The sequence below is a fragment of the Melanostigma gelatinosum genome (assembly GCF_949748355.1).
Source record: "Melanostigma gelatinosum genome assembly, chromosome: 3".
Lineage (NCBI taxonomy): Eukaryota > Metazoa > Chordata > Actinopteri > Perciformes > Zoarcidae > Melanostigma > Melanostigma gelatinosum.
In genome coordinates, this window is record NC_136636.1 from 14,349,795 (window position 1) to 14,374,281 (window position 24,487).

The 24,487-nt window shown below is 41.2% G+C and overlaps 4 protein-coding genes across 5 annotated transcripts; 2 read left to right on the forward strand and 2 right to left on the reverse strand.

Moving 5' to 3' along the window:
• Window positions 1-220: 220 nt before the first annotated feature.
• Window positions 221-1,937, reverse strand: med20 (mediator complex subunit 20). Its single transcript, XM_079265680.1, has 4 exons — window positions 1,855-1,937; window positions 1,452-1,597; window positions 870-1,123; window positions 221-773 (listed from the first exon to the last, which is right to left on the reverse strand). Exons 1-4 carry the CDS (start codon window positions 1,866-1,868, stop codon window positions 552-554), a joined length of 636 nt encoding a protein of 211 aa, XP_079121806.1. The 5' UTR covers window positions 1,869-1,937; the 3' UTR covers window positions 221-551.
• Window positions 1,938-2,129: 192 nt separating this feature from the next.
• bysl (bystin-like) lies at window positions 2,130-6,964 on the forward strand. Its single transcript, XM_079265671.1, has 7 exons — window positions 2,130-2,535; window positions 2,967-3,123; window positions 3,254-3,392; window positions 3,510-3,643; window positions 3,752-3,912; window positions 5,820-5,922; window positions 6,099-6,964. Exons 1-7 carry the CDS (start codon window positions 2,262-2,264, stop codon window positions 6,451-6,453), a joined length of 1,323 nt encoding a protein of 440 aa, XP_079121797.1. The 5' UTR covers window positions 2,130-2,261; the 3' UTR covers window positions 6,454-6,964.
• Window positions 6,965-7,684: 720 nt separating this feature from the next.
• Window positions 7,685-10,042, forward strand: ccnd3 (cyclin D3; the record flags this gene model as incomplete). Its single annotated transcript, XM_079266085.1, has 5 exons — window positions 7,685-7,900; window positions 7,972-8,187; window positions 8,357-8,519; window positions 9,462-9,604; window positions 9,830-10,042. 5 exons carry the CDS (start codon window positions 7,685-7,687, stop codon window positions 10,040-10,042), a joined length of 951 nt encoding a protein of 316 aa, XP_079122211.1.
• Window positions 10,043-10,577: 535 nt separating this feature from the next.
• Window positions 10,578-20,265, reverse strand: nuak2 (NUAK family, SNF1-like kinase, 2). Of its 2 annotated transcripts, none has more exons than XM_079265666.1 (6): window positions 19,859-20,265; window positions 15,775-15,895; window positions 15,152-15,303; window positions 14,151-14,216; window positions 13,510-13,762; window positions 10,578-13,421 (listed from the first exon to the last, which is right to left on the reverse strand). In XM_079265666.1, the coding sequence occupies exons 1-6, from the start codon at window positions 20,093-20,095 to the stop codon at window positions 12,373-12,375; spliced, it is 1,878 nt and encodes a 625-aa protein (XP_079121792.1). In that variant the 5' UTR covers window positions 20,096-20,265; the 3' UTR covers window positions 10,578-12,372. The 2 variants fall into 2 exon arrangements, with proteins under 2 accessions (XP_079121792.1, XP_079121791.1); XM_079265665.1 differs by having other exon boundaries at window positions 13,510-13,789.
• Between the last annotated feature and the right edge of the window lie 4,222 nt (window positions 20,266-24,487).

Consider the following 24,487-nt stretch of genomic DNA (forward strand, 5'->3'; position numbering starts at 1 on the left):
TCACTCGTGTTTCCTGTATTTTATTTAAACAAGTCAAAATCTCTATAATTAAAAGGTCTATTGAATAAACACAATTTAACTGAAATCCGCAGGTCTCTGCACAGATGAACAGAGACATCTTTGTGCATACATCAATTCGGTTTTTTTCTGTCCAAAGCCTTAACTAATCAAACATAAGCCTTTAGCCAACACCCACTACAGGAAATCTACTAAGAAAAACTCACAATTATCTCTTTTATTACTTCCAGCTGAAACTCTAGAGGTTACAACCCCACCAAGAGGACGTTTGAAATGTGTGTGTATGATTATACAATGATCATCACACTATAATTGATCAGAAACACATATTCTAGCTTGTTCTCCATTAAGTCTCTTTCATGTAAGATGTTTTTATCAAATAGGAAGGTTTAGTACAATGTTGAGGCTCCAGAAATGGAAATAAAAAAGCAGACTTTGAAAAACACCTGGATAACATGCTGATCCACAGGACCAGAGTTAAAGCAACATTAATACAAACATAAAAAAAGGTTTTCTCCAATGCCACTGACAACTCAACGCACGTTGCTTCCTGGCATTTGCATTTTACGAAGTTTGTTGAACAACTCCAGGTACTGAGTCATGGTGTCCACGCAGTCTGATGGTACGAAGAGTCCTTCAGGCTTGGCAGCAAACACAGAAGGCAGTTCGGGGACGCTGGGGCCAAGAAAGGATTGCATGAACTCCTTCGTGAGGTTCCAACAGTCCCCTGGAACTACGCAAGGACAGTACTCCACCTGGAGAAACACTCAAAGCGTTAATGCAGCCACAGTGGAAAAAATAAAAATAAAAATCATGTTTCCACTCTCACTTATATTCATTTAACTACGTACCTCTACTGATATCCCTCTGGCACTGGAGCTCATTGTCACAGTACCCACTTTTATCAAGAAGTCACAGTAACGGTATCTAGAACCACGACACTCCACCTTGTGCCCCTTGGCATTTTGAAAGTGACTTTTTAGCTTCACCATGAGAACGTCAAAGTTTGCGTCTGCTATCAGGCAGGGTCCGCCTTCAAACAGACCCATGCAGCTCAGCGGAGTTTCAGAGTTGTGCATCATGTATAAGAGCTTGGTGGGCTGACCTGTAACAGACGGGCAAGACTGACTGTCAGACGTGTCAAGTAAAGAACTTTATTCACTCAAGTACTCTATTGTTCTGAAGTATTGGTAACTAAATGTATTCACTTTGTGAGATACTTTTAATTAAGCACAATGCAATTTGACTTTTTTCATAACGGAAAGCCGTGAGTTGATGATTGAAGGTCTAAAGAATGTCACTATTGAGTGGCAATGTGGGAAATGTAGGATTTTGGGAGCAATATCATGGACTAAAAATCAGGATGTACTGCCTGCTAATGTCCAAATCTATCTATCGGTACGATTAGGAAAAAGTACAGAATTAAATATTACCGCTGACGTTTCCTGTTGGATGGTATGTCTCACAGTCTACCCAGAAGCTGCCCTGCTTCACAGCACCCAGCTGCTCCAGTTTCTTGTGCAGGACGTCCACTGTCTGCTGCACGCTCTTCCCCTCCGACACAGGCACATGACACACACTGCAGAACAAACAAAAGCACCACGTCATGTCAGGATCTGTAAGGAAGCACTGAGAAGCAAAGTACGATTGAGATGTGAGAAAGATGAGCAGAGCATCGTGTGAATGAAAGTGAGCGATGAAGCGCTGCCAAGTAACACAAAAACATGTGCGATGGTTGAGGTGAGATATTGAATATGTGGTATGTACAATAATAAAATCGTTTTCCAAACATTAACATTTTTAAATGTAGCTAAAAACATAAAGCAATCGTCTCACCAAGTGACCCCCATTGATGTTTTGCCTCAAATTGTATTCTGGGTTTCGGTTGAGTACTTCCGGGTGAAACATGAGTCTTCCGCTAGTTAAATCGGAGTATTTAAAATTATAAACAGACACGAAACATCCGTGACAATTGGATGTTGCTGGATATTTACAAATCGTGGACAACAAAATAGTTTAACACCAACAAAAACAGCAAACACGACTCTAAAATCCTGCTCGGTTTCGACATTACGTGACGCTTACTACGTCACTTCCCCTCTGCAATGGACATCCGCACGTGTTGATGAAGCGACTGTTTACAGTACTTATTAATTCTAGACCTCGGTTAGCTCCATAGCACGTGCCAACCAAACACACTGATAGTATCGCTACATCTTCTATCAAACCACAATTCAATTTCAATGCCCAAAGTGAAAAAATCCAAAGGCGGAGGAGGAGGAGAGACGAGCGGAGGAGCGACGGCGATGGCGCTGGCTGACCAGATCCTGCAGGCGGACACGATGCGAGCCCGAGGCCGGGTGAAGAGCAGGGATAGCCGGGCGGAAGACGAAGACAACTACGTAGACGAGCGTCTGTCTCGGAAGATCTTACAGCAGGCACGAATTCAGCAAGATGAGCTTCTGAGCGAATATGGCCCGGCACCAGAGAAGAAGAAGGCGCAGGTCACTGTTCTCGGTAATGTCGGAGGTGTCTGTCCTCCTCAATATGAACTACAGCCATGTTATTGAAAGTCTATGAAGTTGTGATTCGCATAAAATGCATTAGATTGAGAGATATTTGGATGGAGACTTCTGTGTCAGGACTTATCTACTCTATAATGTCTACATTTAAGTTCATGTGAAAGTTAACATGTTTGTGAGTAATTTGTAGTTTTACATGTTCAACATTAATTATACAGAAGTAAAAATATATACTAACTGTGGGGAAGGAAACATTAATAAATCAGGAATATTTGATCAAAGGAAGAACTTTGACGCAAGTATAGTGAACATGTTTGACAGTGTGAAGCTCCTTCAGATGATCGACTTCACTTCACTATGGAGTGTGTATCTTAAACAGTACCGTGTAATCTTATTGATCATCTTTGTCTCGTCTTAACATCTTAGGGCCTGTCACTCAGGATGCAGACTCCGATGAGGAGTGGCCCGCACTGGGAACGGCGGGTGCTGACCACGGCGATGTGGTGTGTGACGCCGACATCGTCGTTGACCCCGACGACGAGAAGGCCATGGAGATGTTCATGAATAAAAACCCTCCAATGAGGCAAGCTGCAGCATAATCCTGGCTTTATTTTGAAACGTACCTGTTTGAGTTTGAATTGTAATGAAGCACAAAATTAGCTCAGTTCTTGCTTTTAAAGCTTCGCTGTGTTTTCTCTTTGTGTTCTTCGTAGACGGACCTTAGCTGATATCATCATGGAGAAGATTACAGAGAAGCAGACTGAGGTAGGGACAGTGATGTCGGAGGCGTCGGGGCGTCCAATGCCCCAACTTGACCCGAGGGTAATAGAAGTGTACAAAGGTGTCAATAAGGTGAGTTATATCCGTCGACTTAAAGTGAAGAAAGTGTTTTTAGTGCCTGACTGTAAGTGTAAAGACCTCCTAGTGAGCAGTTGAATGATAGTTTACATTTCTGTTCTTTTGCTTCAGGTTCTGTCTCGATATCGCAGCGGTAAATTGCCAAAGGCTTTTAAAATAGTCCCATCGCTTTCAAACTGGGAGCAGGTTCTTTATCTGACCGAGCCCGAGACCTGGACAGCAGCTGCCATGTACCAAGCAACAAGGTGAGTCCCCCAGATGGTCTGGTTTTGGCTGTACACTGAGCAGGTTGTCTCATTTACTGCAGATATTTCAACAAGGTACAATGAAGTGTTTTTCTGCCTTTGTTATAGGATCTTCTCGTCCAATCTGAAAGAGCGAATGGCTCAGAGGTTTTACAACTTGGTGCTGCTGCCCCGAGTACGGGACGATATCGCAGAGTACAAGAAACTCAACTTCCATCTCTACAGTGCTCTGAAGAAGGCCTTGTTCAAACCAGGAGCATGGTTTAAAGGTGAGACCATTTTAAATGGATGGTTTTCCATTTTGTCTTTTTTCAGAGTGAGAAGAGATTTACATTCGAGCTGCAACAATTGAAAATTTTAACTATTTCTATTTGTCGAGCAAAAATGCCACCACTTTTTGGCACCAGCTTCTTGAATATGAGAATTTGCTTACTTGTCCGACATGACAATAAACTTGAGATGTTGGTGTTTGGAAAGGATAAAACAAGATGCTTGATGACATGGTTTTAAGATATTATCTTAGTTCACAATAAGGTTCACCGGTTAGTTTTTATGCTGTTTAATGTGTTTCTCTGACCCAGATTCTCTTTATGTAACCTGTTTGAAGCATCTCCCAGTCGTGGGATGGAATTCTGATTATGTCCAGATTGATTCTTCATCAAAAGCAAAGTAGAAGTGCCTAAAAGCTGCAAAGTGTTTTTAACAATTTGCTGAGGGCTGAATTCATTAGCGCCACTCTTCTAGCTGTTATCAAAATTCTAAATTTGGATGGTGAATACATTTGTTATTTAGCAAAGTGCAGGCTGAGAGTAAAATCCAAATGGTGTTGATGTAAAATAGTTACCGGTACTGATGTGCCCTGCAGACCTGTAAAGTGTAGCCATCATGTTAGGCATTACTAGTTATTGTTTCACCAAATCCCCAGTGAATGCTGAGCTAAGCTCTAGTCACATCTGACCCTTGAAAATAAAAAGTGGGTAAAGTGAGGAATGAAAGAGGATTTGACAGCTTGTTGCAAAGAAGGAAATACAAGCTTCCTGGAACGTGTCACGCTTCCAATTTCAGCACTAAATTTAGAATTTGTGTTCAGAGGACGCTCACAGAGGATTAGTTCAGATTCGTGTCCACAGGGTAAATAACACCATCGCTTCTGGAAGCTCAGACATTAACAAACTCAAATTATTCTTCGTTTGGCCAATGATTGTTTTTCTTTAATCCTTTGTGAACTCACTGTTTACAAACTGTCCCAGTTTAATGTGACTTTTGTCCCCCAAACGTCCCATGGCCCATATTTAAAGAAACTCCAGTATGAGACGACTCCACTAAGTGGCAGTGTTGCTCACAAATACACTGTTTGTCACACAGTGAGTGAGAGAACTGACCACAAGTGACTGGCTTTTGCCATTAATTATTCTATTATTGGAGCTCATTTAGTTTACTGAATACATTTAATATGTGATTAATGGAACTAATTACTGGAATTCATTTTAGGTTTTTCCATGTGATCACTGCACCCAGAGGCTCTGAAATAATTGTATATCTATATATAGATATATATATAGATATATTTTTTTAAATATGATGTATCATGTGAACAAACATAAAAGAAAACCTAAAGCACAGATCATACCTTACGTTTAATATGCTGTGTGCAATATAGTGTCTGATGTGAAACTGCACTCTGCCAACACTATGTCAATCTTGACTGTGTGCTTTGGAATCAAAATAGTTTATTGTAAGCTGAACAGCTGTTGGTTTAGTACCTGTAAAGGTTTATTTTAAAGGGGCCGTCTGCCAAAGTATGAAAATACCTGGAAATAAAACAAGCATGGATGACTTTACATCAGTCAAAGTCAGTCGTCAAGGTAATTAATTCCAAATTTAAGGGCTATAGTTAACTTTAACATGGCTGATTCTGTTAATCATACAACAATCCTGAGTTCTCAGGTGGCGTTAATGCTCCCAAGTCTCTGCCATCCCTCCCATATGATGTGAAGAAGGCAAAACTGAAGATGCTTTTCTTTTCTTGCATTATTTAAATAGTTGGAGCCAGTGGTTTTGCAGCTTTAACCAGCTTGACTGAGGAGTAAAAGCCAGGTGTATCACTGCCTCTGCTGCATCTGCAGTTGTGGAAGTACCGGAATACCCTTTTGATGTATGTTCTTCTGTCACACAGGTATACTGATTCCTCTGTGCGAGTCTGGGACATGTACTCTGAGGGAAGCCATCATCATCGGAAGCATACTCACAAAGTGCTCCATCCCTGTGCTCCACTCCAGGTAATGATTCCTTTCACTGATACACACACACACACACACACACACCTGCAGACAGATGTCAGCATCTCATCGTTGTATGTAGGATTCAGCCAGGTGTTCTTTTGGCAAGATAAGTATGGTTAAAATTGCATAACATGGGAGGTTGCATAACATGCTAAATCGTTCTTGTCTTTCAGCGCTGCGATGCTTAAGTTGGCAGAGATGGAGTACAACGGTGCCAACAGCATTTTCCTGCGCCTCTTGCTTGACAAGAAATACGCCCTGCCTTTCCGTGTCCTAGATGCCTTGGTGGCCCACTTCCTGTCCTTCCGCAGTGAAAAACGTGTGCTTCCTGTGCTGTGGCATCAGAGTTTACTCACCATGGCTCAGCGCTACAAGGCTGACCTGGCTTCCGAGCAGAAGACGGCACTGCTGGAGCTGCTCAAGATACAAACACACCCTCCGGTCTCTGCAGAGATTCGCAGAGAACTGCAAAATTCAGGGTCGAGGGATCTTGAAATTGGGCTCCCTGTTACTGTTGAGATGGAATGAGGATTTAGTCTGGTATGGCGCGTCCTCCTCCCCTGATGCAAATGATTCACGCTTTCTTCAGCATGATGAAAATTAAATCTAACTTTGTTATTCTTCCTGACCCTCGAAAGGACAGTTTCAAAGATGGCAGTGTCTCAGGAGCTGTAATTCTGTCCCCTGCTTGGATGAGTTTGCACATTTAAAAATGCACATCAGTTGTGATGTAGTTGATGACATTTTCCATCAGGAATGTCTGAGCTTTTTTCCCTGCGGTTGGGAAGACAAAGACTGGTATTTGTGTTTGTTTGACTATAGCAACTTTGTTGTTTAGAAGCAATAGTTTTGATTAAAAACAACCAGAGTCCATTAAAAGTTGGTCAGGGAGACTGTGTTTCTTTCCATTTTATGTTGTCTTAACTGTTAAAGTGATAAACAAGATAGATGGTGAAATACTTTCTATTTGCAGCCTGGTTTTAAAAACATTTACATGACCTACCTGGTGTCTTCATATAGGAAATAAAAATGGATACTGTTTGTATTTCTTCTGGAACATATTTAGTCATCTCTGACCTGTCAATTTAAATTGTCTCAGAAAACCTATAGACTCATTGAATACACGAACATTGGAAATTAGTAATACAACTAATATTAAAGGCAAAATAATTAGCAAAAAGTCAATACCTAAAAGAAAAAATTAGTTACTATTTTAAGGAATGTCAACGTGACAGTTCGCCCAAATCAAAAATACATATTTCCTCATTGTGCTTTTTTATCAGTTTTTGGTGAGTTAGATGTATGTACGTTTATTTTTGGGGTGAACTGTACCTTTTGAGACTGAATAATTGTAAATGTGAAATTGGCCTTTTTTTTAAAAAAGTACTTAAAGACGATGAGTTACTGTTGCATTCAACTTCAGCATCGTTGTTAAAATTGAGTTGCGGTCGGATATCCAAAAATAAACTGTCTTCTCTGATCCGACATTAAGTTAACGTTAGGTCAGAGCTAGACCTCGTTACGTTCAGCTTTGATCTTTTTATGATAGACCTGCTTTACATTTATCAAATTTAATTTGAACAAAACAAACCCGGTACCCGAGTTGAGCCTGTTTGTGTTTGCTACTTTAAAGGCCTCGTTTAACCCACGAGGTGTCACTTAGTGAACGTCCCAGGAGGGTTAGCATAGCTAGCGTTAGCTAACGGTTAACAGACGAAGCGGACGCCTCGTTGAACGCTCCTGTATTTAACTTCGTCGAATGGATCTTTGGGGATCCAGAGACACGCATGCCGGTGATACGGAGCGTGATGTGGTTCTCCGGGCGTGCGGCGACCAACCGGTGACCGGCGACCTCCGAACTCTGCACAACCTCACGGCCTTAGAGAAGACCTGCCGGGTGGCCCCAAACCTTGAACTAGTCCAGACAGACATCGAGCCTCACATGCGGAAGATACTGGCACTGTGGATGTTTCAGGTATGCAAATCAGTCAAAAAGTACATGTCATCTTTGCTGACTTGTAAGTACAACATCTGGCTGTTTAATAGGTGTGCGAGGAGCAGAAATGTGAGGAGGAGGTGTTTCCGCTGGCGGTGCACTACCTGGACTGTTACCTGAGCAGCTTCGCAGTTGAAAAGTCCAACCTGCAGCTTTTAGGGTCCGTTTGTATGTTCCTGGCCTCCAAGATGAGAGAGACTGTCCATCTGACTGCCAGCAAGCTTTGTATCTACACAGACAACTCCATTTCAATCTCAGACATCCTGGTAACTCCACTTTTATTTTTCACATAAACTAAACATTGTGTTTGGGAACCAATGATTGGATCATACCCACATTTCACTGTTCCCCTCGGATAGCCATATCTTTAATGGTTTATAATTCAAAGTGTTAATGTACGGGCCTTCTGATGGCAGAGTTCTGTGTGTGTTGCAGCACTGGGAGGTGGCGGTGGTTTCTAGGTTAGACTGGTGTCTGGCCTCTGTGGTGCCCTCTGACTTCCTGGAGCCGGTGCTCCACGCTCTCCTCTTGGTTCGGCCCCAGCACCTTCCTAACATGCGCAGGCATGTTCACACCTATATTGCTCTGGCAGCCACTGGTAAGTTGCATAACTGGGCTACCATAATAAATAAAGAAGAAGACAATACGCAGTGGCAATGGATACAAATATGGAAAAAAGTGAAGTTAAATGACATTCCACACGGTGAACAATGAACACAAAGCGGCCACAACTTTGATTGCGATGTGTCAGCAGTTCATTTTGGAGACAGAGAGCCGAGTTTGTGTAATCCTGTATTGTCTCCTGTGAAAGACCTCCGTCCGACCATTCAGCTGGCGGATTTCCCACGAATCTCTGTGCTGCTGCCCGAGGCAACAGGTCACGGGGAGACAGTCAGTTTGTGCTGTTTTAGACACACTATGACGTTACAGCCCATAAAGTTGAGACAATTCCGAGCCCTCCACCATTGTAATGCATTCAAAACGGTGTCTCTGCATGGATTGAATGTCTGATGTTTTGTCTCAGCGTGTCTCCTGTCTTTAAGCAACGAGGATATTCCTCAAGCTTATCAAGTTTTGGGAAATGTCTGCTTTTGAGTACGAGCTTTAGTCCACCAGGGTGTTTGTGCAATAGTGGAATCCATTTCATTGTCTACGTCTAGCCTTTACTGACTTTCTCACTGTTGCAGTAGGCTACAAATACTTCAAGTGAACTGCAATTAATTAGGAAATATTTAATGAATGGATGAATGAATTTTATTTACAGAGGGCTTTTCACAGACATAACATCACAAAGTGCTTAACAGAGCAGACATTTAAAAGCATAAAAACACAATGTGACCCTAGGGTCAATAAATTACAAAAAAATAAAAAATGTAAAACATATTTTAAGAGCAGGTCTAGGACATAGGTTTTTACTCAAACGCCAGCCTAAAAAGGTGGGTTTTGAGCTGGTTCTTAAACCAGAATATAATCCAAAATATTGTACTAGATATGATTCTTTCACTATCTGGAGGAAGTGATCTTCGTCTCTTATCGTCAGAATGCAGGTTTTCAGTGTTCTTGCCCTCCACCATTGCATGTGCCTGCGTGAGCCGTGCCATGCAGAGGCTGAAGCTAGTGGACGCTGCCGTCGCCTCTGATTCGGTGATGACGTTTCTGGCCAACCTATTGGTCATTGATCTGGTAAGGTTAATGTTTAACTCACATTTTCATATGATATCTCTTTGACTTTGCCCTGTTGTCAACATTGACTGTTTGTGATCACGTTAGAAAGCTCCCTGTTTAATCAGACCGTCAGATGTGTGTTTTAGCAGAACAACCATGCACATGGAGTGTTGGGTCAAAAGCCAGAGTCCATCCATGACCCACTGATGAACTTATGGTTGTTTTTCCTCTTCACCTGACCAGAGCGTGGTCCTCCTCTGCTATGACCAGCTAGGGAGTGTGCTGGAGCTCATCCCGCCGTCGTGTTTCCAGGCCAGTGTTTGCAGATCCGGAGCACACAGCTCAGAGATCAGCGACAGCCCTGCTGACTTTCAGGATGTTTTATTCACACCAGTGACATCACCCCAGGAATTCAAGCAAAAAAACACCCTGATCCTCCCTGATATTAATGGCTAAATCATAACTTTACAGCCATGAAACAGAACAATGCCATCACTCCTTATTGTTCTTGGCAAGTTCTTTTGGAGATCCCTCTGCGACATGTAGCGCTATTACAGTTTAAGATGTTTCACATGTCCACCCTGTTGCTACTCGTTTTAAAGTGTTATGCTAGGCAGCTTTGAAAGATATAATACATTAACTTTTATGATATTGAGTTGCACTGAATCCTCATATCAATGTTTGCACATTTTAAATGTTATATCGATACATGTGAATAGAATATATATATCTCGATTCATTGAAAATGTTATATCTGCTTTATATCTGGACAGTTCTGATACGTTTGAACAGATGTTTCTACATAGTCTCAACACTAATGAATTCCCTTGTGGCTATGAACCAGTACTGTTAAGACATTACCGGTCAGCATTTGTATGTAGGTCACTGATGACATTAGCCAGCACTTGAGTTCTCTGTAGTTTTTATTGATTTCCTCATCCCGGTCATAACAGCATGGCAGACCACACAGTCATATAAATAACAAGCCCAGTAACTTTGGCAAACATGGTTTTTGTTGCTGTTACTAAAGAAAAAAAATTAACTATGATCAGAGTCTGCATACCTGCAACTTCTGGGACAAGAGAGAAACCGTGATGAAATGCACTTTATGTTGTACACAAAAATGAAACCGATTCCATTTTAGACCCCTCTTCCCCCGTCACACTTTAATAATAAATCGGTTGTCTGTGACGGATTACAAATGAATGAGAAGAATGTTAAGTTGGAATCAGCCAATTCAAAGTTTACTTTTGTATGTGTTACATTCCTGATAAGCCTCATAGTGTGGCCATAAATACCTGAAAAAAACCAAACAATTTTTGATGCTCTACTTTAATGCCAGCATGCCAATCCAATTAAGTAGCTCCAGTGAGCAGCATGATATTTCATACAGAAACAAAACATACTCTTGTACATTTCTGATTACCAGTAGGTATTTCATAGGAGGAGAAGCCAGATATCTTGTAAAACATGTCATCATTAGCCTGCATGATTCTACATCTAAACCTGATATTTAAGCCTTTTGTTACCATTTAAGGTCACCAGGTTAAACCGTGGTACTTTTTTTTTTTTAAGTTAAATGGCTGAACTTTTAATCTAGCTTTGTGAAATACTGTACCAATTAAATTTAAAAGTTCACACGCGCTGCATGACTGATCTTTAAAATTCGGTACAAAGGTTACACATCATACAGTAGTTAGCTGGGGTGCATTGTTCACTTTTAAACACTTCACTGTTTTACAAAGTAAAGGTTTTTGACCTTAAAGCCTTATGAGCCCCACCTTTCCTGTGAAACTTGCACCTGTCCATTGTATTAGTGCAGGCTCTGGAGCAAAAGCAGGTTCTACCGGTTACGCTCTATGTGAGTCAGATGTTATGATTATTATTCAAGTCATTATCCAAACTTAGAACGAGTCCTTTCAAGTGAAAAAAACAAGAATTAAAAAAAAAACACAATTGCTCTTCAGAGCTGAAGTCCCTGTCACAAACAAACATCTTGGCACTTTTTGCTGTTGCTTTAAATATAGAAACAAAATAACTCCAATGACATTAGCAAACTTACTCTTTGGTGTCCACGAAATGTCCTTTTCCCCACATCCTGAAGCACAGTAAAAGCTGCAGTATACCCCTCCTAACGTTGAACCTGTGCGTTAGTGCGGCCCGAGATAAATATGTTGACAGATGATCAGCTCTCACACTGCTAGAATCTTAAAGAGCTGTTGAGTCATAAACTCTTTATCAAACTGTTCCGTCAACAACAAAAAACACAGACTTTGTGGCTGAAGCGTTGTTCAAACAGTCCTATTGTGACTGTGAATGTCAGCTTCTTGGTTTTTTGTCACTGAGCAATGTGTTCAACAAACTTTACTTTTCGACATTGAAGACCAGTGTTTTGGTTTCAGGGTGACTTTACCTACACTTTTGACAATACGCTCTTATGTTGAAAATGTAGAGCTGCTGATTGACCAACAGCAGCTCTCCTCTCCTGAGGATCTTTGAAAACAACATTTTAAACTGCAGCATCATATTTGTGCAGTCTGCTTATTTTTAGCCTGTTTTACTCATTCAAATCACAAGCTATTCATAAAGACACTTATCACCATCTAAAATACAATCGTCACATTTAACAAGAAGCCTCCGGCCTTTTTGGTACTGTGCAGTTCCTGAAGTTTGCCAGAATGATTATCACAACAGTGCGCTGGTGAGGTCACATAATGCACTTTGGCGAACATGTCTTCAGTAGTTTAGCAGCCTTTAGTTAACAGGCCTTCACCAATAATAGGCCTTCAGCTTGCTGCAGAGCCTCGTGTAACCGCGGCTTGTTTGTAAGCCTCTGTTACATTATCACAGTCTGTGATAGAAAAGGCACTGTCAGCCACTCCAGACCTGTAGCAGTGCCAGGCCCTCGGCAACCTGTCCCCAAGGACCCCGTCTTCTGTGATGTCCAGCAGGTTGTCAGCAGACACGCATCCTCTCATGCTGGACTTTGCTGGTTTATCCAGTTGTGCTGGAGGTCCTACGCAGTCTGGCAGATCCAGCTGGTCAAAGGACTCTGAAGACAGAATGCTGTCCTCGCTGGTGGCCCCGCTCGGTCTCGACCGGACGCCGTCGCAGGGTAAAGAAGCCGCCAGCTGGTCCAGAGAGCCAAACTCCTGCAGCCTACCTGTGGAGAACTTTCCATTGCGCTTCAAGATGCCCTTCCTGTGAGTTGGCGCTGAAGGGCACTCTTTAGCTTGTGGAGCCCAGCCAGAGTCGCTGTTCTCGGGAGAGGAGGAGTAGTAGCCCGACTCCTGCTCCGCTCGCTTCTTTAGGATTCCTTTGCGAGGCAGCAGATCAGCTGAAGGCGCATCAGCTGGTGCAGACAAACTCAAAATGTTCTGTGGCTCCACTGAACCCGCAGCAGGGACTTCACTCATTGCCTTCTGTTTCACACTGTTGCGTCTCTTTAGAATCCCCTTGGAGGGGCGACTGTCAGTGCCTGCTTCATGAATGGTCTGGGAGACGTTGTTTTCCTTTTGAGACCTTCGCAGGGAGCGCTGCCGGACGACATCCCCTCCACCGCCCTGTGAGCGCAGCAGGCAGCGCATCTTAGAGCCGTTCTCCAGTAAAGGCCTGGACGTACGGCGCAGCCAACTACCGACAAGGGCCAGCCCGGCAGGATGTGATGTCGATGGAGAGGCTGGGGAAGTGGTCTGCTCCACTGGACTGCTCTTTGTCTCAGCCAGTAGTGGCTGCGGGTAGCCCCAGTTGAGCCACCAGTGTCCTGCAATCTCCTCTATTGTGGCTCTGCGCTCAGGATTTACCATCAGCATCCAACGGATAAGCCCACATGCATCTGAGAGAGCAATAGAGAAACAAACATGGTTACATTTTGACGAAACTAAAATAAACGTGTCAAAGAATAGTTGCGCTGAAAGACTCACCAGAGGGATTGATGGGTTTACGATAGTTTCCGGTGCTTATCTGTTGGACCAATGCCTTGTGGCTGTTTCCGTCAAATGGCATAGTACCATGAACCATAGTGTACAGCAGCACACCAAGAGACCAAGTGTCCACCTCTGGCCCGCAGTATGGCCGTCCATTGACGATCTCTGGGGAAGCATACAGAGGGCTTCCACAAAAGGTTTGGAGGTACTCATCACCGTGGAAGTGGTTCGACAGCCCGAAGTCTGCGATCTGCAAGAACAGGAAGTGGAAGTCAAGCTGAGCAACAGAGCTGTTGCATCATCATCCGATTACTGCAGAAATAACCTCTCAAAAGATTCCATTATGTGTCACTATAAGTCATTGATTATTCAGAACACGTAACACTGATGTTAAAGGTTGCATCGTGAATCACTTTCTTCAAACTGTTCTGTCAAATATTACACGTTATTTTTAATTACCTTTGATAGAACCACCATCTGCTGTCATTTATAATCTAAACCATACAAATATCGAATAACCTAAAACTGCAGACTTTATGCCCATGAGCCCTCTTGAGTGAGTGAGTGAGTGAGTGAGTGAGTGAGTGAGTGAGTGAGTGAGTGAGTGAGTGTTTTTGGAACATGTCCCATACACATACCTTCACATTGCCGTTGCCATCTAGTAAAATATTTTCCAGTTTCAGGTCCCGGTGTACTATTCCGTTCTGACAGGGAAAAATATATATATACACAAGTTATTAAGCATAACAATATCTTACACCCAGGCCATTACACATCCCTTTTCTATATTATATAAAAGGATTAGTCTTTACTGGGTCAGAACACATTCTTTTCCGAGTGAAGTTTTTTTTCTCTAGTACGTCAGCTATGCCTCATTGTCCTCCACTCTGTAGGGGGCATGCCTTTGACTCAGGCACAGTTTGAATGAGTTTTGCTTTCAAACATGCAGGTCAACTATTACGTATGGGCACTACTGGTAGCAACGGATTCATTTATTGTTACGATGTAGTCATGAAGAAACTATTGCGTGGACTTCTTCAGAATTCATCGCTGCAACATACATAACCAGTTATTAAAAAGTGTTTCGATGGCCTTTTCCTGACTGCTTTCCACGTGGAAAATTTAATATTTAACGAGACATCAGCACTCAATAAAACAGATGGCAGGGCAATTCACTCTGCACATACAGTCCAGCAAACATGTATAAAGGCTCTGCATCGTGCTGAACAACACTAAAACATAGTGCGCTGTAAATGTAATTACACAGCAACAACTGCTCGTGTGCAGAGCCCTTCTATTCCATCACACCCTCATTAAGAGTGTGTTTGTAGGGACGACTGGCTTTTAGCTCTCCACAGACCAACTGTTCATTTCCCCCTGCATCGTTCTCACAGCCTCACTGTTCAGATCAGCAGGCTCACAGTGAATAATGGCCATTATGTAACTTTGGGGGTGCCAGCGCTCTGGAAAAAAAACAAACAACAACGCCGATCGGAGCAGCTAGTCTGAATGGAGCTCTGCTTCATTAGCCTCGACGTAGCAGCCATGCATGAGGAGGGCTGAGATACTCGACCACAGCTACAATAAACAACGTTACGTGGTCTGTGTGAAGGCGTTGGATTGAGACAGACGGCCTCACCTGATGGCAGTAGTGCACAGCCGATACGATTTGTCTGAAGAAGTGTCTGGCCTCCCGTTCAGAGATGTTCCCCTTGTCACAGACGTAGTCGTACAGGTCCCCTCGCCTGGCGTACTCCATCACGATCACAATTTTGTCCTTGTTCTCAAATACTGCAAGATCAAAAAAAAACCACGACAACTTTTATTAAAATGTTTCAAATCCAACTCATCACCCAAATGGAACTGAATTAGATCATCTCTGCAGCGCCAACGCGTTTGAATTAAGAACGTTTCTGCATTGAAAGCCCATCATAGATCTTCCTGTGCGACCCCTAGTCCCACTCTGATTAGGATAAACGGGGCCCCATGACGGCCGGATTGCAAACATGCACTGAGGTGGACAAACACTGAACGATGACCATCTCATCAGGCATGAGGAACACTGGACGACACACGAGCCCTGCACATTTTTATTTCGGGGTATGACCGGACGTCAGCGCTTATGTAACATGACATCGTTCTTCAGCACAAAAGACTTTGTGAGACTTTGTGTCTCTTTCCAGGTATCACGTTTCACTTTGCATGTAGGAGACGAAGTCAGCTCTGAAACTAACCCAAACACAATCATTTTGAATACTGTACCTTCATATATCGTGATGATGTGCGGATGGCAGAGTGAGGACATGATCTCAATTTCTCTGCGAATATGAACCAGGTCCTGCTCATCCTTTATCTTATCCTTTCTGATCGACTTTATGGCAACCTAAAAAAAAAGAAGAAAATTTGACTTTCAGAAAAATCTATCATATTTTGCATCATTTTTTAGAAAAGTGAGATTACTTCCAGGGACATATAAATAAAATAATACAGCTTTACAGTAGTTAGGAGAGTCAAATAGTTACTTTAAAGCAAGTGCAGGAAAATGGTAAATATCGAAACACAGTGCAACAACAGAACCAGTTGAGGAGTCTTTAGAAGTCAGTGAACCGACTCTAATGTCAGTTACAGAGCGATATCCATTATCCACCATAATCTCTTTCATACAAACAAAGTGAGGCTGCAGCAGTGAAACCACAGAGTGTATTGAAATGTGCAACGGGGTATTTTTTCATTTGAAAGAAGAATGTGTCAAGACTCACATAATCTCGCTTTAGTGACTAAGAAAACATTTACACAATGGTCAGCAACTGCACTGCTTTTGGAATAGAAGTAAATAAATAAACTACATTATGTCTGTCTATTTAGCAGAACAAGTGCGTGCACAAAAAAGAAGACCAAAATGTTAATAAGTATTTCCTTCCCTCTGAAGCTCGGCGTCTTGTGAGAGTAACAATGGGCAGCGAAGCGAAAACTGTGCCATGTTTCTAACAAGGCAGCGGCATCGCCGGGTCAAGTATTGTCTACTGTAAAGAAATCTATTGTCTACTGTAAAGAAATCTATTGTCTACTGTAAAGAAATCTATTGTCTACTGTAAAGAAATCTATTGTCTGCCGTTTGTCTGAGACTTGTGGAATAAGGACATTGAAATGTGAATAGTATCGGTTGGGGACTTATCACATAAAAGCTTTGGACGAGTCTGTACGTCTTCATGTTGAGTCTGTCTAGTCGAAGCTCAGATGCCTGAGATTCCTCTGTGCACCGAGTGCGTCATCAGTCTACCCCAAGTTGAAGGGTGTGATGAGGCCCCCGATGGGCACTATGTGGTGGGGTGTCCTCGTTTCCGCTCCTTTCTGACCCTCGAGCCTACAGACACAGGGGAAGTGAGTAAAGCGGCGACCTGTCATATCAGTTCCTACACACAGCTGTCTCCCGTCATGAGTCAGTGTCTGGCCTCGGGGCTCCTCCGGGTCACGCCACACAGAACCCTTATCCCGATTCTGGGAACTGTGGCTTCCTGCGTTTGTTTGCATATCTGTCAGACGGGCTGAACTCACACTCACGATGAGTTCACACCCATGTGTGGTTATCTGTTGGTGTGTGTGTACGGCCTCTTTACTCAGTTTTTTCCACGCAATAGGCACTGAGGTTGAAATATTTGATATTTAACAGAGTTCCACTGTGTTACTGTTGCATAGCTCCCTGAACCAACTGACTTGCATGTGAGCCGTTTGGAGAGAAAAGCAAAAGAAGTAATATGTGTCTACACATGTGACTTGACACATTACATTTCACAAAAACACCACAATATACCTTAAATTACCAAACACATGTCAATAACGTTACCCTAAATGAACAAACAACATTTGGTTAGCTTAATTTGATATATACCACTCATTCTAAACTGCATGAAAACTACTAGCTAGCTTTGGAACATACTTATGTATTAAATACCTACATTTACAAAGGATTAGCAGTTATGTTTATCATGCATTGCCCCTCCAAAGCAGTTATTTATGTTTAAGTGGTTGATGCTACAGTGACTTCATATTTACATAGTTGATCGCTTTTGATTGGACAGCACAACAGATTAGAGCTGAAACAATTAATTGATTGAGAGAAAATTAATTGGAAACTATTAAACATAAATCATTTAAGACATTTTTTCAAGCAAAAAGTGCCAAACATTTCCTAGCTCGCTTCTGAGGATTTTATGATTGGCCTTTGTGATAGTAAATTTAATATCAGCTTTGAATTATTATTAATTATTTTAAGAATGTTATAGAATATAAGATTTGTTAATCAAGATAAATAAAGTAATGGCTTTCTGAATAGCTGGTTGTGGATACAACATCCATGTCAATGTGAGGTCTACCCTACAGTCAGTGTGTGCTGAAACCAGCCTCTTTAATGGGTTATGTCATCAAACTTTTGCATGTAGATAATGGGAACAGCTGTAGTGCCACAGCGCACGCAAGATGAAGCCATCCTTTGTGTTGGGTCACTCCCCGTGTCAAATAACATCTTTGTCCATTGTGTCGTCAATACTAACCGGTACGTAGATCAAAACAAAGCACATGAATGTTTCTCCTGTTTCCAGTGTGTGCCAACTGCTGTTTGAGCTGAACCGAATTCAAAACATAGATTTGGGCTGATCAGTATTTTGAGACGTTAACATGGGTTTGAGGCATGACGACCAGGAAGATGCCTGCAGGGATGACATTCAGACGCAGACTCTTCCCCTATAAAAGCTGAGTGCAGCGAGTCACGTCAGACGGTGTCAGGGCAGAGGGGGGTGGACAACAAGGCTGAACTTGTTTGACTGTTTACTGCAGGTACAGAAGGGGAATTCCTGAATAACTTCAGTGACTTCCAGTCACTCTCACTCATAACATCTAAGAGCACTTAGGGGAGTTCACTTCTAGGCCAAGTATCTGTGTTTTTGTTTTTTAATGAGTCACCTTTTCTGAAGGAATCTACCTGCACCTGCAATAAAAATGCAGTCACACTCTGGGTGTGCCTTTTGTTTTTGACAACTGACCTATAAGTTGTTGATTAAATGTTGAATAAATTACTTTACGGAAACAAAAACAAAAAAAGATTTGGCAGAAAGCTAATTATCAGGTGAAGAACACAGTTTGTAATATGTAGACAAACAGACACATAGTTGCCATTTAGCAGGTAACACTTGGTAAACGGTGTCCAGTCTAATGCAGGAGCTCTGCAGTTAACCTCACGAACGTCATAGTTTCGTTTTTCTTAAAACTGCTTTAGAAAGTTGTTGATTCAACTTTATGGCCATTTTATAGGCTGTAGTTAAATTATATTGCATTATACTGACATGCTTCTACTATTTAGTCTACCAGCATTCATATAAACTGGCACATCATCCATTTGTGGACTTTTAAGAATATAACCTCTCTGCTCCTTTTAAACGGGTTATCTCTGTCCAGTGTGTTTAGTTACCTCCCATTTCCCCTTAGGTCACAGGGAACTGGAATAACCCGAGGGCTAGTTGCAGTTTCCACCTCTCTCTCCACCAAAGAAAGAAAGTTACCTAACTTTCCGGTTTTAAACTTCCTGCTGGCATAAAGTCACACAGGCTTTCCCAAGAAACACCTCCGCTTACTTCCTTTTAATCCAGTAGGAGGTGCCTGTGTAAAACGTCTTGTGTACAGAGTTACAGGAATCAATGTAGGCTTCAGTCTTTGTAGGATGAGCTCACACCATCGATTTAGTTGCCCAATAATCTACTTTAATGCACCACAAATAACTTGTTAAGATATTAGGGTTGCCACAGACTCGCGAGGCCACAGAGGTAGCGGTGTGTAAATACTTATGAATAGATAAGTGTTATATTTCATTTTAATTTAGTTTACACAGAGGACTTGTGTACTTTCCAACCCAGTTAGCAAACAAAGTCACACACACACGCACGTTCTGAGAAAGGTGGTGAGAATAAAATGTTTAGATTACTATGAAAGACATTAAAACAGCTTATTCGGTGATTTTTTTGTTTTGTTTTACCAAATACACAGACTGGACGCAATGTTCAGAAAACAGAAAAATAAGAGAAACCTAAACCAAACAAACAGTGATGTCTAACTGCTGGTTTGTCAACTGACACACTAACCTATTTTATTAGTTTACAATGTATTAGTGGCTCATCAATTCCTTACATTGACAACAAAACAAAAAAAACATACCTGTGTGCAGACAGTAAGTCTTCTAAAAATAGCTCTCTATCGCTACACAACAGGCGGCCGATAGGACAACACAGATGTGGACACCGTCGATGAAGGCATTACAAATAAAAAGTGATAAAAGAATGTTAGCATCGGTCCTTACATGTCGGCCGGATCTTTCCTTGGCCTTCTTCACTCTGCCATAGGTTCCTTTCCCGAGGGTCTCCAGAAACTCGTACCTGTGCTTCAGGTTGTGTTTGTGGTGGTGTCTCTTCACGGCTTGTCTCTTCACGGTCACCTGGGACGGAGCTCGCCCAACAGGAGGATGTTCACCCGGTGAAACTGCCCCAACAGACGGCCAACGGTTTGACGACAGACGGGCACCATTTAAGCTCTCCATCCTGACACAACGTTGTTGTCTTCTTCTTTTTTTTTGGCGTATTTTCTCACGCAGATAAAGTGCATTCCTCCGCGCGGAGCTCTGTTGTTGTTGGAGCAAGTTGCTCCCAAAAGTGCTCAGGTACAATTCATATAAAAGTGTAAATACGAGCTGACTCCGGCTGTGCAGCAGATTACTACAACTAAATGTTTCCGACCGAAAGCTAAAGAGTGTCTCTGTAGCGCTGAGACCTACCAGCTGCAGGTACACAGCGTGCTGCGACACGAGATCCGCGCTCTGCCTGCACGGACACGTCAAATAGTCGAGGGGCGTTCCAGGTGCACGGAGGAGCGTTTGATTTGTGACACCAGACGGCGCCGGTTAGTGCAAGAGCATGGATTGAGGTCAATTTGTTGTATGGTTACTTTCTTCTTAGTGGCATATTTTTTTTTATTGACATGTTTTCTAATCTCCAAGTTAAACCCTATTTTTAGTTCAATGGTGCTTCAAAGTGGTGAGTTATTAACAGTAATAGTAGCAGCAGCAGACTGCGACATTAATAACAACAGTAGTGATTTAAGGCGGATAGCTATAGTAGACTAGTACTCGTAATATAGGTTTAGTGGTATTTAGTAGTTGGTAAGCCAACTTAGAACATATAATGCAGATCTCAGCTTTTGTTTTGTGTGACTGTTGTTACAATCGGTGTGCACGGGTAAATACAACAAGCGCTCCACAAAATGAAGCGTGAGGCAAATGTATTTTATACAGCCTTGCAATATGTAGCCTTGTGATGTACTGTAATTGTTGGAATGCTGTTAAGCATTCCAACTATTGTTCTTCGAATCTTTATTCAACTTCTTCTATTTCTTCGATTGCACCTCTTCTTCTTCATTTTTTAAGCTACAGAAACCGCTACAGTCATTCAGGTCTTAGGGATCTTTAGAGGTCTTTACCCCCTCCTCCACCCCCCCCCCCCCCCCCCCCCACACACACACGCCATTTTAAAATAAAAGCCCCACAGAATGAATCCTAACTGAAATGCTTGTGATGAGCCTGTCATTTAATAACCGGTTTGTGTTTATCTAACATTATGATTCTGTCTCCTCTCCCCTTCTCCCCCACACCCCACACCCCATTTCAAAATAAAAGCCCCAGAGAGTGAATTCTAACTGAACTGCTTGTGATGAAGCCTGTCATTTAATAACCTCTGTTTATGTGTCAAACATGATGATTATGTCTCCTCTCCCCCTCCCTCCCCCACCCAGCCCCACCCTTTCAAAATAAAAGCCTCATGGATTAACTGTATTTAAACGTTTCGCTCAAAATTTGGCTTTTTTGTTGAAATAATGAATGCTCTTACTAATACTGCGACAACTACTACTACTGTTAATATTTCTAGTATTACCACTACTACTACAACTTTTGCTGTTGCTACTATTACTGCTGCTACTGCTATTACATAAATATTATTACTACCACTACTGCTATTACTACCACTACCACTACTATTATTACTGATACCACAACTGCTAATACTGCTATTCCTGCTACTACCAGTACTAATAACCAGTACTAATACTACTACAGCTATTAGTACGACTGCTGATACTACTACTTCTACTACTTCTTCTAATTACAAATACTTCGACGACAACTTCTACTACTACTGCTACTACAAATATCACTACTGCTACAACTAGTACTTATTCAAATGCTACTCATACTTATACTGCGAATAATACTTCTACTACTACTACAACAAATATCACTACTGCTGGAATTCTTTTAAGCTACAGAAACCGTTCGAATATCAAAATGTTCAGCTCTTTCAGGAGAGGGGTGACATAACTTCATATTTGTAATCTTTCAACTTTTTGAATTATTCAGCTTTTTGCAATTTTTTTTAAATTGGATATCTATTTTCAACAATGTTTTTGAGATTCATTTCAGCTTTCAGCATTCCAACGCATTTGCAGCAGGAAATGCATTTTCTAGTTAAGTATCATACACTAATGCACTGTTTGTAGAGATTAGAGGTACTTGTACTTGTACTCCAGTACAATTCAGAGGGAAATACTCATTTTTACTTCACTACATTCATTTGACAGCCTTACTAGTTATTTTACAGGTTAATTTCACATACAAAACGTATGAACTTGTAAAATATGATGCAATACATTTGGAGAAACAAATAAATAAAAAACAAATACATACAAAATTTAACTACCCAAAAGTAGTCCTATATGAAAGAGTAAAACTTGCACATTAACGCATCGGTGCTAACATTGGAATATATAATAGTTTAACATTTTCAAGGACAATTCATTTGCATTGTGAGTACTTTTACTTTTATACTTTAAGTTTTGCATGCTTTGCTTTGGTACTTCTACTAAAGAGACATTGTTAATGCAGGACTTTTACTTATAACACATTATTTTTAAATTGCAGTATATTACTACTTTTACTCGGCTAAGTAAAAGATCCCCCACTAAATATCACACAGAATATCAGTAATCCAAATAAGAGAACTATACTGCTGAGATCAATAATATCAAGTTGTTGATAATTGTGAATGCATTTATTGATAATTGAACATTTGACACGCTTTATTGAATTTCTGGGGCCTTTTTTCCTGAATTATCTACCTAAAAAATACTGATTAATGAGCTGGAGCTTCCTTTTCCAACCTAACCTTCAGTTTACCTGATTGAGAGCGACTGGAATAACACAGCTACAGTTGCATGCAATGACTCTCCCAGTCCTTCAGAGAGATCATTGGTGTCATCATGTGAAAATACTTCACATTATATAACTATTATATAATTGTAATTTAGGTTACACATAGGGCAAACTCCCTGTTAACAAACAGAGCATTATCCACATGTTTGTCGTCGGTAACAATATAATGCTTCGATTATTTAATGGCCTACGGGTTGTAGAGAAAATGCATTATAAATCCTAGCTGACTTCATGGAGCTAGAATATGTGTTTTTGTTCTCAACCATTATAGTCCGACTTGACCTCAATAGGAAGTCTAGTGAATTGAGAGAAATACATTTTAGAAAAGAGCAAGAGGTTGTGGTATTAGTGTCATTACAGATGTAGGCCACTAGAGATCAGCATGCAGTCACCACGAGCTAGATGTGGGCTGGCAGAAATCCTGAAACAGCCAGTGTGGAGCTTTAAACTGCATACTATTAATGAGGATATTCTAGTATGTTCAGCGTTTAATATCCTATATAGACTGTAATATTAGTTCAGCCGGTGAGCATTCCTTGGTTAGGACAGGATGAGCAGATGTTTTTGGAATATTTTTTATTTTCAATGGTTTATTTGATCAGGGACAGTGAACATTAATAAAAGCATTGCTGTAAATGAGCCAGAGTTAGCCAAGAGGCTATTTTTCAGCTGTAGTCCCAAGAGGCAGATGCTACAAAGTAAACCAAAAAACAGAATATAAGTTGATATATTAAATTGACAAGGTTGTACAATGTTGACCCTTTACAATGCGTGCACAAACAGTGAAATTAGTGAGAATATTGTATATATGTAATATATGTATATATGTAATACTTAGGGCCAATTCACTGCTGAATTTAAAGTCACACTTCATTTTGGATACGATTTAGAAAAGAATAGTACCTAGGCTAGGAGAAAAATATGAAATCAAAGACAATTAAAAGTAAACCACAAATTGAAGGTGTTGTTTATGTAATTAAGTAGATCTGCCAGTAGAGGGGGCTCATTAGTCGTGTAGAGTCCTATGCCCCAAAATGGTTATCTTGTTTCCTCAAATGTCTCTACAATATTTGCAATTAAGTGGTTTCATTTTCTAAACAAATGTTTATCAAGTAGGGTGGTATATGTGCAGAAATATGTTATTAATACCATGGGGTACAGAAATGTGTATGAGTATATGTATGAGATCTGAGTGGTTTATCATACCACTGATTAAGCATAATCAATCATACTGCCATTTTTACTTTTAGAGGCCATTTGAACTATTTGTATTCTAAAACTTTTCAACCTAAATACTTCAAACCTGTTTCATAGTGATTAACAGAAACACAATACAGTTGAATCATGTCAACATAAGATCAGGCCACAGAGTCCTGGAGGTCCCCGGGCCGCACTTTTAGAAAAACTGGTGAGGGTAAAGTGAAGTGGATTAACAATAAACTTTATAGTCTGGGGGAAAACAAGCTCTAGATTTCCTCCAGGGCACATGATCAGTCTTCTTATGACCCGAGTTAGCCACAGAAATTACAATTACATGCTGATGATGTATACAACCAAAAAGATAAAGCGTTCTTGTTCCTTTTCCATCCAAGCTCAACTAGAATTAATAATCTGCTGACAAATTAGTCATCGTAGGGAACTAATTAGTTATTCAAGAGTATGAAACTAGTA

Excerpts from the sequence above, each read along its gene's own strand:
- med20 (XM_079265680.1), bottom strand. Across the intron at positions 1,124-1,451 it reads TCCAACAGGAAACGTCAGCG|GTCAGCCCACCAAGCTCTTA; the intron begins GTAATATTTAAT and ends CGTCTGTTACAG. Across the intron at positions 774-869 it reads CCAGAGGGATATCAGTAGAG|GTGGAGTACTGTCCTTGCGT; the intron begins GTACGTAGTTAA and ends GTGTTTCTCCAG.
- bysl (XM_079265671.1), top strand. The coding sequence starts at position 2,262 with ATGCCCAAAGTGAAAAAATCCAAAGGCGGAGGAGGAGGAGAGACGAGC. Across the intron at positions 3,124-3,253 it reads AATAAAAACCCTCCAATGAG|ACGGACCTTAGCTGATATCA; the intron begins GCAAGCTGCAGC and ends TGTTCTTCGTAG. Across the intron at positions 3,393-3,509 it reads TGTACAAAGGTGTCAATAAG|GTTCTGTCTCGATATCGCAG; the intron begins GTGAGTTATATC and ends CTTTTGCTTCAG.
- nuak2 (XM_079265665.1), bottom strand. The coding sequence starts at position 20,095 with ATGGAGAGCTTAAATGGTGCCCGTCTGTCGTCAAACCGTTGGCCGTCT. Across the intron at positions 15,896-19,858 it reads AGGAAAGATCCGGCCGACAT|GTTGCCATAAAGTCGATCAG; the intron begins GTAAGGACCGAT and ends CTTTTTTTTTAG. Across the intron at positions 15,304-15,774 it reads CATCATCACGATATATGAAG|TATTTGAGAACAAGGACAAA; the intron begins GTACAGTATTCA and ends TTGATCTTGCAG.